Here is a 17,584-nt window from a genome sequence, read left to right as displayed (position 1 = left end):
AATATTTGCGTGAATATAATATGTTTTAAAAACCAAGGATTTTCGGCCACATATTCCCTACTGAATGAGAAATATTTGGATTAACATTTCGTTGCGATTAAATCTAGTGTACTGTAAAGAGAACTCAATTTTTAAATTTGTGCCGCCATTTGCGCTTTCCTATGTAATAGAATGGTTTTCGTTCTTTGACAGCAATTAAATAGAAACGTGGAGGTCAGTAAATATGGTGAAATGTACGATTGAACAACGCATCTTTATTGTTAAAAATTATTTTAAATTTGGTGAAAGAAGTTGGAAGATTGTACAAAATATGGAAAAACAAATTATCCAATAAACAGCACCATTTGAAATATTGTGAATAAATTTGAAAAAACTGGTAAAATTCAAGATTAAAAAAGTAAATTTTCAAACGTAGTGATCAATCACAAGAAAATATTGCAGCCGTCGATGATAGTGTAACTGCAGAACCAAACACATTTAGGCATTAAACAAACCACTTTATCCAATATTTTCCATAAGATCTTCACTTCAAGGCATACAAAATACAGTTAACACGAGAATACATTTGTTAATCGGGCTCTTGCAGTGGAAGAAAAAAGTGATGATTTTTTAACAAAATCATATTTAGTGATTTATTTTCTGAACCTAGAATAATAAAATCTGGAGTGCCACAAGGCTCTGTCCTGTGGCCTTTACTTTTTAGTATATGTACTGCGGATTTTGTGTCGTCAGTAGTACACACTACTTTGCACATGTATGCAGATGATTTACAAATCGAGAATAAACAAACTGCTGTTGATCTTATTAATTCTGACTTGCATCGGATTAAGGAGTTATGCTATAAAAATGCTCTAATACTTAACCCAAATAAATTTAAAAACCTGGTTGTCGGTACTTATCAAAAAACTAGACAATTGGGGAATTTTGCTGTTTATATTGCTAATTGGCCCTTGGAAAACTATAGTTCAGTAAAGAATCTGGGTCTTGTATTTGAAAATGACCGGAAATTCTCACATGTTAGTGAGTTATGTAAGAAGGCGTTCATCTCCTTTAAGGAAATAGCGCCTTTAAAACGCAATTTGGGCTGTGATATTAAATTATTATTATAATAATTATAATTATTGGTTGAATCCTTAGTTTTGTCTCATCTAAATTATTGTGATTATATTTATGGTCCTTTACATACAAATGCTGATAAATTTAAGCTGCAAAAAATTCAATATTGGTGCATGCGTTTTGTCACATATATATATACCCTTTATTCACCTTGTTACTCCTTTTATTAGACAGTTTAGTAAATTAAGACTCAGTGAAAGACGCTATGTTCATTTTTGTGTTTTTGTAAATAATATACTGTTAATACAACTCCTGACTATCTTTATGAGAAGTTGGTTTGGCGGCATGATGTACAATGTACATGATCGTCAGCTTCGTAATTTACATGATTTGCAAATAGAGCGTCATCGAACTGAGTATTTTAGATGTTCATTTACTTATTTAGCAGCTACGGTATTAAATAATGTACTGGTGCCTGAGGACTTAACACTGCATAATGCATCTCTAATTAAGCAACGCATTCGTGAGTTGGTCATGAAAAACGATAACTCCACAAATGCTGCTGTTTTCTAGTTTTTTCAGTTTTTTAGTTTTTTAGTTATTTTAATATAATATGCGTGTGTGTATGAGTGTGTGTCTGAGTATACTATGTATTTGTATGTGTATTTGCATAGGCATGTATGAGTGTTGTGTATGTATTTTTATAAATTATATTGTTTTTTTACATCGTTTTAATAGCTCTTTATAATTATATTGCTTTTAATATGTAGACTTGTTATTATGTGTGACTTTCTGAGGGGTAGGCTAATCATCAGTTATCTGTGGTCTAGTCCTTTTGTATATAGGTTTGTATATTGCCATTGTAACTATGCACAATGAATAATATGTTTGACCTTTATGAAGCTCATTTTGAAATTGGTGGAATGTAAAAAACAAACCCACGAGTAATTTTGGAACAGCCAGTGCATCCACAAAACGTAACTTTTTGGTGTGGTTTTTGGTCTGGTGGAGTGATTGGTCCATATTTCTTCTAAAATGAAGTTGGAAACATTGTGAATTCGATTCAAGAGAACGAGCCAACATGTCATATAGCAACAGAAACAATCGATATTTAGAAACAGAAATTTGGTAATCGAATAATTTCTCGAAGAGATGTTAAATGGTCATCAAGATCATGCGATCTATGACCATTAGATTTCTTTTTTGAAGAGCAAAGTTATGCTGACAATCCTCAAACCATTCAACGTCTGAAAGAAAACATAATTGAGCAAATCACTCAAATTGAATCACTGAATAACGTGATGGAAAATTTTGCTAAAAGATTCAAAGCTTATACAATAGCAAGAGGTGGTCACTCATCTGATATTCTTTTCCATTATTAATGTCTACGTTAATATTCACAAAAAATATCTAGTTATTTCAAATAAATTACATGTTTTATTAGAAACAAGTGATTGCTATTGGTCATTGTTGGCACTACTGACTTAGATAATAAGACCCGACATAGTAGTCGATGTAGAAGTAATAAAATCACTAATTTTGTAGCGCCCAGTGAAGACATTATTATTCCCCCACTTTGATATCATTTGAGATAATTTCAATAAAACTCTATGAACAAGAAAAGTAATTATACTATTAATATAATATTTTATATATCCTATTTCACTTATGGGAACGACTATCATATTTTGTCCAGGCCGTCAAATCGCCTGAGGCCGGCCCTGTCTCCAATTCAAGGACATCGGCGTTATTTTTACTCATTGTCTCTTCCAGGTGTCATGAGACGGTGGGGGTCGAAAAATTAAACTTTAATTGGTGTTGGACCGTCCGTGACGCCGTTTCTCCGAGCAGTAAAAGTTAAAGACTTTCATTAAATTTATTGCCCGCCATCGTACACGACGCTGCATTCCACCCATGATGGATAACATCAAACCAGCGTGAATCAGTCAACCCTTGGAGTTTCTCGGAAATCGATAGACTTGGAGGTACTTAGAGTAATTTTATTTCTCCAGTCGTTACGGGCTCGCAGATTTTTACGCGTTTATTTATCGTTTTAATTAATCTGGAGGCCAGTATGGTGCACTGAAGTACCCACCCCGGAGAGCAGTAATGCGCCGTGAAACCTTCATGGTTCTGAGGACGGACAAAGATGGTTAATCATCTAGTATTTACTATTATTGATTTTGCACCAGTCGATTTTAAACATAATCAACCTTGTAATCATCTCGAGTGTTCATATTTATTCCACTACTCGTTTCACTATAAAGCATAAACAACTTTCTCATTAAAACTTCAATAAAAGCCTTACCTAGGTACATTATAAATACTTCAGTAATACTTGGCAAAAGCTTTTTTAGAGGTACTGAATATTAAGAACAATATTTGCAAAAATAATCGAAAATTGCTCGACAAATATTCACGAAAAATTTGACCATTTCTTACGAGAATTTGCGTGATTGCAGATAAACTTTGTAAGACAATGTAATAAATATCGTTTTGGTATTTAAGGAAAAACACAAATTATGAATATGTTTTTCTTAATTTGCGATATACTTCCGTCATTAAAGCTTAGGAAGTTATTTTAGTTTCACCTTGTATATAAAAAAATACTTTATTACAAATAACTAAACTTAGTGACATGGGCGTAACGAGGTACTTTAAAAAAGTAGTAAAGAACCCTTACTAAAATAGGCATAGGAGCGGAGCGCATATTTTGAAACACAGAACGCTAGAAGCATTAGACTAAATCGTGAGCTGTTATTGGTTGTTGCGGAATTCGGATTAGTGGCGGGAGTTTTAAATGCATTAACGAGTACATAATTCACACGTATTGCGTAACTGTCCATAGGAGTTGTATGTAATTAGAATGTAAAGTCTAGCCAGAATTAAAAAACCACTAATATGTAAATAAATGACTATATATTGTCAAAAATACTTTAATGATTTAACTTCAAGAGTATAAATTATTCAATTGACATTTGAGGCAGTGGCAATAACTGAAATGTTAATTGTTTTTTATTGTCCTATTTAAATTTGTACTGCTGAGAGTGTATGCGATTTTTGGAAGCGATCAGTTATCATTCCTTATTTAGATTCACTGATATCCGCACTTGAATAGCGTTTTTCTAACGAATATTTACCAGCTTTTAGTTTAATGTGGCTACATCCCAGTTCAATGTTAAATATGACACTGGTTGATTTTAAAGAAAAATCACAAGATTTCTGCCAGTACTATGATCTTCCTCTTTTTGAACATGAAGCGGAATTATGGTATAAATTGTGGAAAGATAAAGGTAAACAAAGTGAAGATATAGAAAAATTAGACTTTACAGATGTGTTAAAGGAGGCGGACACCTTCTTCCCGGCTATAAGAAAAGCTATCATTATTTCATTGTCACAGCCGTGTACAACGAGCAATATAGAAAGGTCTATTTTGACCTTGCGACGTGTAACAACGTGGTTGCGGTCTACGATGACCGAAAACCATTTAAACGGTTTATGTATGCTAAGCGTTCACCGGAAAATTGTTAAAGAAAAAAAAAAGAAATCGTACAAGAAGTTTTGAAAAGATTTTGTGAAGAGCCTCGTAGATTGATTGTCAAGTAATAAAGCTATTAGCTAGCAGCAAAAAAAAAACTGTCATAACGGGCAACCCGAGTACTTTCCCAGGTAAAAATATTTTATTTGTGGTAGTATGTTAAGTACATAAGAAATATTGTCAAAAGTCAGTGGGTCGTTTGATTTTCGGCGAGCCGTGGCGCAGCGAAAGGGTGGGGGAAGGAAACGACAGTGAGTCCGAAGAAAATGACGATAATATTCATAGTCCTGCCATTAAATAAACGAAATTCGCCTGAAAATAATATATTTGACAATCTGTAACTCCGTTGTTTTTCAACGAATCTTGGTGATCTTTTTTTAACTTAAAGCTATTTTCATAAGCTTTCCGAATATGTAATAATACATAACTATATCACGCTCGTACGTCGTATATTTCATTTTGCAACTAAGGCTAAAGAATAAAAAAAATTCTAGGTTGCAAATTTGAAATTTAAAAAAAAATTATAGATTTCAATGTATTATTATGAAATCTACCATGAAAAAAATCAGTGCGATTGTGGAAGATCCCCGGGATCGTCCAGACTAATAATTAGTTAATTTGTTTATATAAGGCCATAACTTGTACACTATTCAACTTACCGATTCCAGATTTCGTGTGAGTCATTAGACAGTGATAAGGAATGAGGGGATGCGATGCCAAAACGTTCTGGTAATAATTACGCAGTTTATGTCTAGCTAGTTTTGAAGGTGTTTTGAATACGAAAAAAAAAGTACTTTACTGTTTTCTCGTGGAAATTAACGGAAAACAGTTATAAGCGAAAAACATGAATTTACGTAAAATTTATACAATTAACCCTCCATTTTTATGACTCTGGAAACTAATATGTTATTGTACATAATATTTAGCATCTATAGTGATAAATTCCGCTTGCCGAAATAAAAAGACGCGTCCAACTCTATATTTTCTGGCCTACAAAGTGAATTTGGTTACCTTCAGACTAGACTGTAGTAAAAAAAATGTTTATATGATAACAAATAGTTAAAACTGATATATACACTCACCTTTTGCTATTTACATGTTCTATTTCACCAATTTACACTAATGGATTTTTGGATCATTCCTTCTGCTGTTAGAAGAATTTAACGATACTAAAGTCTATTGCAGAATTCACTTGATTAAAATTACACACTAATTGAACAGCGAACAGTGACAACTCTAATCTAACACAGTTCTTATGAGTTAAAAGATTCAAAACCAAAATATATTTTCGAAAATTTGAAGTTACATTGTCACTATCACGAATACCGCATTATCACATTACACATAGAAATGTCAAGATAACACTGTATTGAATTTTCTGTTGTGAGTGACGTAAAGTTCATTAAGTGTACCTACTTCTCAATATATACCAATAATATTGAATAAATTAAACCAAAACCTCAAATTAGAATATATTGGAGGTTAGGTTCGACGACGCTACTAGATGAAAACAAAAGCTAATCGGTTTTAACATTCTAGTTATTTACATTCACATTTATAGGTTATGTAATAATAAAAAAGTTGGTAGTTCGATTAATTCTTTAAAGTTTACTTGACAATATAAATTATTATTATTTTTTTGTTGCAGAAGAACGGTTGTCTGTATGAACACATAAGGTGGGGTGAAGCTTTTGTAATAGTATATTCCGTGGTGGACAGACACAGTTTTCACGAAGCTCAGGAAATTCTAGGCCAACTAGTCAAACTTAAGCTTCCATCATACTACACCAGCCTACTCTTAGGAAACAAAAGGGATTTGGACCACTCCAGGTAATGTCTAGTGAACAATTAAATACAAACATTCGTTCGACGTTCTTTCATATTTTCAATACGCAATGTCCGTGATCCTAAAGGCGAAACAAAATTTCCCCCAAATATCAAAGGAATAGGGCATAACTGACGCTCTATACAAGCAACGCCAAAATTAGTTAAAAGTTCTTATTTATCATGTCAAAAAACATAATTGTGCCAATTTTTTTGTTCGTACTGACAATTTTCGAAATTATTGAGAAATTTCAAAATAAAATTAAGACATTGAACGCCCTGTATCATTGAAACCAGAAACATTTGGCCACCAGTATCTCCTGCTTCAAGATTTCCCACCCTCTCCCCAGACACCCTGTATATGATTAATATATTTCATAGTCTAATATTTCTCAGTCTCACATTGCTGATAGAAAAGGAATTCGGCCAAATCTTCGCTGTTAACCGAACCAAATGAAAACTTTCCATTTCATCTTCAGCTCCTTAGGATATTTTCACGACTAATTAAACAAAGACCCCGTAATCAATCACAACCACGAAGAATTCGAGATCGGTCCATTAAACTACACCTGAAAAAGATAGAACGGAATAATTAATATGCACCTAATTAGCTTGAATTAAGATAACGAGTATTATATCACCGAGGATATTCTTTATTTTCAGTGACTGTAATTATTGTTTGTGTGTAATTTGTCCCAAGGCATTAGCATAACTAAATTATTTATGTCTAAACTTGGAACTGGAATCGCCGTTTTCGTGGCGAGAGTGAGACTGTCGTGATGGATTTGTAGGTAAACCGAGAGAAATTGGATTGTGTAACTCTACAAAATTTTCTGGCGCTTCGTAAGGTAAAAAGTGAATTAAATAGATACAGGATCCGTTTGAAACCCACTAAAACTCATATACGAAACCCTCTATCAAAGATATTTATGTGTTCATTGTGTTAATAGCCCTTGTACGCCTCCAAGTGCTTTCTAGCTCCACACCTAGATCCTTAAACAAAATAATTTACTTATTGCATGAAAAGTTTGAAACCTCTGAAGTTTTGTTGTTTCAAAATATCCCTTATTTATTTTTTCTCTTGAAAATACGAGTAGTAGAACTACAATGGAATTCGTAGATTGTTTAAATAAATGTATTCATCTACACCAAGAAACGTGTTTTTGTCAAAAATCGATCGACATTTTAGAAAAATCAAAACCCAAATTATTCTTAACATTGACTTGGTGGAGTGCCAAGGAAATTGAAAAATATTGACATAAAGCTTAAAAAAGAAACTAGAACACATTCAAGAATACAGACTGTTGCAATGTTTTACTAAAAATATTGATAATAGAACTGGAATAAATTCGTAGATTACATAGGTCAACTTTTAGTTTGAAAAAAATAACACCGCACTGTACCTGATTCCGATGCAAGGTCGGTTAAGATGTATCACGTCAGGTTCAAGGTTATTTGAAGGTCAAGCTAAGAAACGGTAGTTGAAAAATCTGAAAAAACTCATACATTGGTTTTTTGAGTCGCTGAATCCTATGTCGGTTGAACTCTATCACCTCATGTTCAAGGTCGTTTGAAGGTTAACGTAAGAATAGGAAGTGAAAAAAAAAATTGAAAAATTTTACCTTTTTTGTTTGTTTATGTCTGCTTTTTTACCTGAACACCTGTTTGTTTTTTTCAGCCATATTTTCTCAGTTTGGCCTTCAAATGACCTTGAACCTGACGTGATAGAGCTTAACCGAACTCGGTAATCTTTCACCGGATTCTATTAGAGTAGCGACCCACAAGGAACTATTCCGAAGGTGTGAAAAATGTTTAGAAGTTGAAAGAAGGCATTTTGAACATTTATTAAAATAAATTTGACAGTTAAAAACCTATGACAGTTGTCGTGACGATTGTTAGTTACCTGTCACGGCCAACCTAAAATGTGCGAAACAAATGGAAACACCATTTTAGGAAAAGGGAAATGTTGATTCGTAAATAAAATGAAAACGACTGGGTTTAGGCAAAGGGAAACTTTAACAAAGTTACACTCAATTTTAGTGCAGAATGTGAATACGTTAAAAAAAATTTAGGGTGTCCATTTAAAAATTTCGAGTTTTCCACATTTTCTGAACTTCATATTTTTTTTGGCCACCTTGTATAAAAACAGGAAAAACCTGTGTTTCCGATAAAACTAAATTAGTCTGCATCTGTCAATTTCGCCTAAAACTCAAAATATCTCGGAAACGGTCAATCCCAAGTATGGAGTGTGCTATATGTTTTCAACTTAAAAATAAATGCTCTTTTCAAATAAGCAATAATATATAGGGGGTTCCATTTAAAATAAGAAAGTTGGTATCAACTTCCGGTTTAACCGGAAGTACGATGACCTTGAAAATATTTTATCTTAATAGGACCCTGGGCCCGTATCACACCACTTCAATTTCAAAAAAATCCTTCGAGCGATTTCCCAGATATCCATCGATGGAGTTCGTGATTAAACACCCCGTATACTGGGTATCAGGAAGCAAAATCTTTTATTACTCCTATACGCCTATAATTAGTAAAAAATTTCAATCATTTTTACCAAAAGGATACCTTTTTTGCAGTGAATAAAATGAGGTTTCGTAATATTCTAGTTTTCTCAAAATCTCTACCAATAAAAAAAAATATAGCAGGAAGCAAAAGATTATTTATGGTATTGTAGTTAAACTGAAACTTTTGTAAAATCACGTATATGTATATCTGACTGCACAAAACGACGCAATAGCTATAAACAACCGATTTATAGCTACGTATGTATGTTCCGGGAGATTTTTTTCCATATGTCCACAACTTAATCTGTAATCGGCCGCCAAACAAATGAAATATAAAGGAAATTATAAATCACCATGTACATTTTTAGATGCACCACGAGCAGTATATCTCGGCCGTAAATAATTTTTTTAGGCAGTTGTATCCATTATAAATTCAAAGTATTTATCTTTGTAGGATATTAATTTGACTTTATCACAAGCGTAGAAAAATACCATTATGATGTATTATGAATATTGGGCGAAATAAATAGCCCCTTAATTGCAAAATACGTCATTTATATGAGTTATTAGCATAATTAAATGATGCATGCCCAAACCTGGCTTATCTGTATTCTCCGGAATCCAGTGAAAATTAAGTGGAATGATAGATATAACAGAATTAATTTAATGAAACGATGGCCACTACTATCGCGTGAATGCGGTACTTTATGGGTAATAGACGAGTATGCATCATGTTCGCGTGGGATCCACTGAATTACCATCCCATAACGGTTTCGTAATCGGCCCTAATGTTTATATTCATTCATTCAATGCCGTTGGAATAAAAGTTGGGTCTAAGCGTGGTCAAATAAGGTAAATCTCATTCGGGTGTTACCGAAGATCGGATTTGGTTGTCTTTTTACTTCCCAAAATCCAATCGGTATGAGGTGAAGGTCATTTTAAGATTATGAAAACGATTTCTTTTAGCGTCTACTGTTTTGTAATATTTTTTCACTTCCTCCTTCTATTATTTAGATAAAAATGAACATTTAATCAGTGACTTGATTGAAGCAAATCTTAAAGTTGCCTCCAAAGTTGTGTCTAAATTTAGTTTAGAAAAAAAAAAGGAATTTTAGAAAAGTGTATTTTTTAAAAGCGATATACTTTTTTTAATTAAAAACCATATAAAAGGAAAATAGCTAGTATTTTGTTCTGATAATAATAATACAAAAAACTGTTTCAAATAAAAGTTGCACTAAGCGAAATTTTTCATATTTTAAAATGTTTACCATTTGCTGAGCCTATATTGGAACTTTTCCTAAAATTCTCATCAATTCTATAGAGAATTTCGGGTGTAATGTAAAAGCTTGCCTTTTAATAGATAATAATTATTTACTAAATAAAATATTATAAAGGAAATCAAGTTTTGCTATATCGGAAGATCTAGCTAGCAAATTAATGAACCTCATCCAATCCATTTATTTGCAAAATATGGATTGAAAGCATTATTCTTACTATTTTGAATTGGAAACAGTACTATTATGTGATACTTAATTTTTTAACGCCGCTATAATTAAGAAATACTAACATACCTTTATCAAAATTACGAAAGAATATTCAATTTTACACTGTTTCTGTCAAATTTATCATAGGGTTCCATTTAAAAAAATCAAGTTATTTATAATCCAAAATTTATACATTCTAACGCTCGCAATTGATATTTCTCTATTTGAAATAGATTAGGTAATGCATATGATGATAGTTTTTGTTCATACTTGAACGAGTAGTCAAAGCAGCATATCTTGCTTTCATGTTTAGTTTTGGAGATATTTGATATTTTCCAGGATACTGTCAACGCCACTTTAATTAAATATCAAATAACAGTGAAATGGTAACGTTTATATCTAATATCTATTTTCAATGTGACACAGGACCCGAAACAGGTACAAAACTTTATCCACATATGTATTTAATTTATTAGAAGTAACAACTTTTGTCTAATTTTCTCCTAAAGGCCCATTTTTTGTATCTATTTTTTGAAATGATTTGCTACCTTAAAATTTTGTGCTAGTCTAAACAACTACTAGCACTAATTAGTTCCCATTTTTGTGCTTCCTTTTGTTCATTCTTATCTGAACAGGTAACCAAAAAAATTATAAAATCTTAAAAATCAAGAATTTTGGAAAAAATATTGGACTGATTAAAATATTTGACGCTTATTTTTAAGATACCCTGTATTTTGCAACAAAATATAAAAATAACGAAAGAAAAAAATTTTAAATGCAATTTTTTCTACTTACGCAAAATTTTATGTTCACCACATTTTTACCTGTGATACGTCTTTTGAAAGATAATTTCATTCTCTTTACAGTAATGTAAAGTTTTCTGGGAAATTTTAGAAACCAAAGGAGTTACAGCTATTGTTTAACTGAATCAACTTAAACCCCAATTCAAAAAGTTATTTAATTAAATAAAGTTTGTTGGATGGGAACCGCATTAGTCATTTTATAATAAAGTAACTTTGTCAAAAAAATATTAGATTTGTTCATTAAGTATTTAATTAAATATAGCTCTAAATGAAAGAGAAAGAGTAACAATTTTGATGAAGAGAGGATATGGCGATCTCAAAAGGTCATTCGATCAAGTGATTAATTTATTTAATGATACGTTTTCAAACAGAACGCCAGAATCAAAATTAACTGTGCAAAACAATACACAGATTTGAAGAAACTGGAACCGTGAAAGACAAGTTGCGATCAGGACTAATGACAATAACGCTGTTGAAGTATTGCAGAGTTTTGTGTTTCTCATACTTCTATGCGTAAGGCTGCTAGAGAATATGATGCAAGTAGTAGATCATCTATTTGTCGAATTTTAAACCTTACAAAGTACATTAACTGCATGAGTTAAGTGAAGATGATTAAGATCGAAGGCTTGAGTCTGAAACAATCAAGGCAAAAAATGGCCAAAACTTTATATTTAATATTTGTTTTCACGACGAATGTTCTTTTACAGTTAATGGTTTAGTCAATTGTCACAATTCAAGGTACTGGAGTGATCAAAATCCTCGATGGATGAGAGAAGAACACACCCAGGGACCTCAAAAAATAAATACGTGAGCTGGTATTATTGGTACTATCATTATTGGTTTGTTTGCAATTGATGGTAACTTAAACAGCCAAAAGTGCGAACAAATGTTATGTAATCAACTCAAGATTACTTCTTTTGGGGACACTTGAAAAATGATATATATAAAACAAAGTCATTAAATATAGACGACTTGAGGAACAGAATATTTGAGAAATGGCAACTAGAGTTACTAGAGAAACTTTAATAAACCTTGTGACGTCTCGTTCTACTATAGGTTAGAATATTGCCAAATTGAGGTTGGAGACAGTTTGAACATTTATTAAAATAAATTTATTCAAAGTATAATCGCATAATTGTGTTACTTTTTCGTTTATATTTTTTAATAAACGTGGGTTTTTAAGAAAAAATAGCTGTAACTCCTTTGTTTTCCCAAATTTTCCAGAAAACTTTACATTACTGTAAAGAGAATTAAATTATCTTTCAAATGACGTAACTCAAGCCATACCGAGCGATTTAAAAGTTTAAAGGTTAATTGATAAGAAGGTAACATTCAGTTGGTTTAGTGTTTTAATTAAGAAATTTGACCATTTCATTGGCATCTTAATATGTTAGTAGATATAAAGCGTGTTTCATTAAAGTCGGAACACCTCCATATTTAGGATGGCGTTGGCCGATTTCCAAAATTCTTTTTTATGAGATAGTACTCGAAAAATCCTGCTCTTTTATATTATATTTTTGGTCATGTGATCTTTTCTACAGTCTTTTACTATTAGTAAGAAAAGACCCTCAAAAATTAAAAATCATTATTCATTTTTTTAAGAAAGAAATTGATAGCATTTTCGATTTGATCACACCTCAAAATCGTGAAAAATTTACGATGCCGCTTTTTCAAAAGCAGCAAATTACAAATTTCTTTACACGAAAAAGTTATTTGAGTTTCAAACTAACTCCATTTTATAGAAAATCTGCATTAGAATAGAGGAATGTCTGTTATTTGTGCATCAATTAATATTTAGACAAACTGTGTAATATAATCTATAAAAGTGTATTGCTGGTTTTCTATTTGCTATAGAGCCCTCTTAAAGACTTTCCGTAAGCATCATTCATTAAAGATCAGTCATTCCAATTGCATCTAGAAGGCGACTCCTTAAAATATAACCTAAGGCCATCGTTTTGAAGATTTAAATGATACAGTGCGTTAAATATTCCTACCGTACCTATCATTCATGCCATTGTTTGTAATGAGGCCATATTATGTTATGTATGTACTACTGCATTGGTTTCTCAAAGTGTTCCTACTTTTAAGTACAATAATATCTGTCATTGTTTGATATACGAGCCGCACACTTGAATTACACATTCAGAATCGACACAAAACATTTTCCTGCCGCAGCACACAAATAATTAAAGTCTTTTATCCAACCTAATGCGATTTCATACACACAAATTACAATAATTATCGTTTTACATGTGTGGGACTCCAGCAAACCCACATTTGCGGATCCGGCGATAAATCACACCCCTTTTATTTAATAATATCTCAGGAATTAACTCGGTTATTTATTTAAGGTATGACAAGATGAATACCGCTAAATTATATCGAATGATTATGCACATACGCGAGCATTGCAAATTAGTCAAGAAACCGACACCCGTCGTTGCGGCAACTTTTCAAATTGGAAAGTGAAACGGCGCTCGGTAGGCAGGATTTTTCCAAATATTTCCAGCCAATACATCTTGTCAATGCAAATCACCGCGATAGTTAATTAACAATTATCTGGAAAGCAATAAGCTGGCGTCGTGTAAACAAATTATTATCCTGTTTGTTCCTATAGGGTGAACCAAATTCGAAAGGTCAGAGAATTTTTCTACTCGCGAGAAGAAATTCAGAGCTGTTACTTGTCTCCCTCTATGTGGTGGTGCACCACCGTGCCGATACCACATATTTTGAACGATATTAAGCCCTACGTCATCAATGAAATCAAAAAGGTTGTTTTCCAATAAAGTTCTATACCGTTTTGCGTTTGTAGGTTCTTTTTGAGCATGTTACGTCAGTCGTTTCTTGTTTCGTCTTGTTCTTCTTGCGTTTAGATTTTGTAAGGTGCAGATATGTTATTTATGCTGTCCCTAGTAAAACACGCTCATCAGACCACATGAAAAGCGAAATGAATCTATCATTTTATTCATGTTATTGAAGTAACCAGCGACAAAATTCTAATCACTGAGGAGCATCTCCAGCACGTAATACTTGTATGTCGGAGATGTCTTTCTCACAGGCCGAGTCCTTCAGACTTTGGAAATTCCAGAATTCTTTACTCAGAGAATACCCTTTTATAAATTGTACCTAGACCATAAAACTTAGAAATAGTTATTTGTGAATTAAGCCGGTTATGTTATTCCCGAGTTTTATGATGGTAAGCTTGGGTTTGGAGGGACTTACGGGTCACTCAACGTAGCCATTTTCATTTACGGTATTACTTACTATTTCGTGAAGATGAGTGACACGAATAGTGATATTAACGCCCAAGTTAGCCCTACTACTCCGACACGTATATTTTGGCAATGAAATGATGTAACATTCTGTTCGATACACGCCATACAAAATTCGGTGATAAATGAAGATTATGCACACCGAACATTAATTGAAGAGTTGTCAATGACAGCATATCTTCTTCATTTACATTCACTTCAGTAGGACGAATAGCCTTTTTTGGGGCGGGGTTACCTTCTCGTAATCTACGAAATAATGCACTAAAGACTAAAAACTTCTTTTTAGATATCTTTGTCGGTATTCTCGGGCTAGCGTTCCCATTGGATTACCCATACATAAAGAAAATATCTGCATATTCTTCAGTTGTAAATAAATGCATTTTTTATTTAGCACTTAAACACTAAGTATCAAATGAATAAACAAAATTACACAAATAATAATTATTGTTATCATTTTTATTTATAAAGCTACTTTGAAATATGAAACAATATTTTTTTTAATGCTTGTAACTTCTAAACAAATATGAATCGGAACTATATTCATATAAGAAAAATTGTTTGAAATTAACCCAGCTACTATCTGTCAAAGTTTGTCATATAGCTTGTAGAACACTATGTATTTTGTAACCAGTCGATGGTAAAACCACTGCCGCGGCAACAGTTACAAATTTTTTGATATCTAAGATGACTTACTAAGAGTATTTTATATGACTTACTTACAAAATTAAATAAACGGAGTCCATATATTTACTTTTGATTTTTTGGTAGTCAAGTGACTTGGTTCCAAACAATGAACGACAATGTCTATTAGTCAATTAGCTCAAAATATTCATTACCAATGGGAATATAAAAAGAAGTATTCAACTCTCATAATCCTTTATTGTAAAATTAATTAAATACGACGATTAGTTTCGAGGTCCAAATTTACAGGTCATACAAGACTAAAAAATTTTTTCTATAATAATTCAACTTGTCGAAAAATTTTTAACAAATTTTAAAGTTGAAAGAAACCAGACTAAGCAAGTAAGCATTAAACATACATTAGATTATTTTCAAAATAAGATTGATTGCTTAATAATTTTTTTCATTTTGATTATTAATTAAGAAAATATTTAATTAAAACATATTAGTTAAACAAAGGTATGTGTATACTTACATATCAAAGGTACTAATTTTTGGAACAATTTCTAATCTTCAAAGGAACTTTAAACATCATCCTTTGAATCCCTTGAAGATTATAAATTGTTCCAAAAATTAGTACCTTTGATATGTAAGTATACATATACCTTTGTTTAACTAATATGTTAAATATTTTCTTAATTAATAATCAAAATTAAAAAATTTATTAAATAATTAATCTTACTTTGAAAATCATCTACTGTTTATTTGATTAGTCTGGTTTCTTTGAACTGTAAATTTTTTTTTTAATTTTTCGACATGAGTTATGATATAAAAAAATTTTTAGCTTTGTAACGCCTGACTAAGAGGTGTAAACTAGTCGTCGAATGTAATTAATTTAACAATAAAGGATTGTGAGAGTTGAAGATTTCTTTTTATATTCCCATTGGTAATATGAATCATACTTATCTATTTCACGTTTAAATGTTTATTACTTTCGTTTGGAGTATTTTGTTATAAAATGCTATTACTCGGCTTATAATTTGGTCCACTCTGTATTTAACGACCCGTCTGAATAATAAGTCGTCATTTAATGCTATGCTAGACTTGCAATTAGGCAGAATTGAGAATATTCTCCGGAAAAACTTTATCCTGGTAATAAGTTATAAATCTAATGTCTATTAGCTAATAAGAATAAATGTCCACGTAACGGAGCCGGTGTTATTACACCCATTCATGCCTGGCAGTGTTAATAACAACAAATCTAATGATTACTTTGGTTATGGTGTCGCAGAACAATAAATCATAAAATAATTAATCTTTAAATCACCTATCGCAGATTTAATTAGATTTATTTGATGCAGGAAATCCAATTTTAGGTGTCGTTTTATTCAAACGATTTTCCATGGGATGAATTCACAAATTTCCTTGTTTACAGTACATTTTTATTCCCAAAAGTACGTTTCGGTTAAGTATAAAGGGTCATTAAACCTTTTTTTTGGGAAGATGTTGTTAAAATTTTAAACTAACGGAGTGAGAAATAATGAACTGCAATGAAAGTGTTTTTGTAAAAACTGATTGCTTCTGAACCTATGACTTTTCGACATTTTAAAAAGTTGTTATATTTTTTTGTATCAATGGGGACGAGGAGCTGAACAAACGAAATGTGTTCTATTGTTTGAAATTTTGAATGTACAGGGGACTCTTAAAATACAATTTTGTAAAAAAAAACAAAAAGGGCAGTTCGAAAATGATTTGAAATTACACTTCTGCACAACACTGGAAACTGGTCCACTGTACAATGTCAATTGGAATCTGTAAATCTTAAAGCACAGGACCGTATGCACTTTTTCTGAAATTTCTTCCTATGCTTTGACCATGATGTGTCTCGTAATTTATACTCGAATAGCAACTCGGCGAGTTCGGTATTGGTAAAGTAGTCCTCCTGATGTAGAATTGACGGCGGCGCGCTGGTCATCAAAGCAAACCTGTACTGGTCCACTAGGTCGTAAATAATTTTTTTGTATGGTACACGGGTTCTCTTAGCTTTACCGCTTTGCCAGTGCAGTGCAGAGCATTGCTTGGCGGGGTATGTTGTTGGTATAATACGTATTATTATTTATTAGTTGATATTATTATTTGTTCATATCGTAACCAGTAAAGGGTAATAGTTATTAAAATAAATGTTATATGTAATTGTCTAGTAATTTAGCGTGGCTCTCTGAAGACTCTTTGAAGCGGAGGATAACGAAATGACTTTGGAAATTCCCCAAAGAGTGGAACCGGTTTTTGTCGAAAGTATCGAAACAAGAGTTTAAAAACAAAGATTTACACGTACAAAGTCAACGTATTATATTAAATATATATATGAATGTTAGAAAATTGAAAATAGTGAACAATGTGATAAACAAGTTAGGAAACGGATTAACGAATTAACTAAGATATCAAAAACGACAATTTACCGCGTAATTAA

General features: G+C 32.1%; 1 protein-coding gene across 1 annotated transcript in view; it reads left to right on the top strand.

Annotated features, from left to right (window-relative positions):
- LOC108909193 (ras-related and estrogen-regulated growth inhibitor-like) overlaps positions 1 to 17,584 on the top strand; it is a 45,525-nt gene that overhangs the window by 20,530 nt on the left and 7,411 nt on the right. The window contains exon 2 of the mRNA XM_018713438.1: positions 6,243 to 6,424. Coding sequence (XP_018568954.1) covers positions 6,243 to 6,424 — 182 coding nt within the window. The remainder of the gene's footprint in view (positions 1 to 6,242; positions 6,425 to 17,584) is intronic.

This window comes from Anoplophora glabripennis, unplaced genomic scaffold (genome assembly GCF_000390285.2).
Source record: "Anoplophora glabripennis isolate ALB-LARVAE unplaced genomic scaffold, Agla_2.0 scaffold305, whole genome shotgun sequence".
Lineage (NCBI taxonomy): Eukaryota > Metazoa > Arthropoda > Insecta > Coleoptera > Cerambycidae > Anoplophora > Anoplophora glabripennis.
The sequence above is the reverse complement of the archived record's forward strand: the minus strand, read 5'-3'. Positions and strand labels throughout refer to the sequence as shown.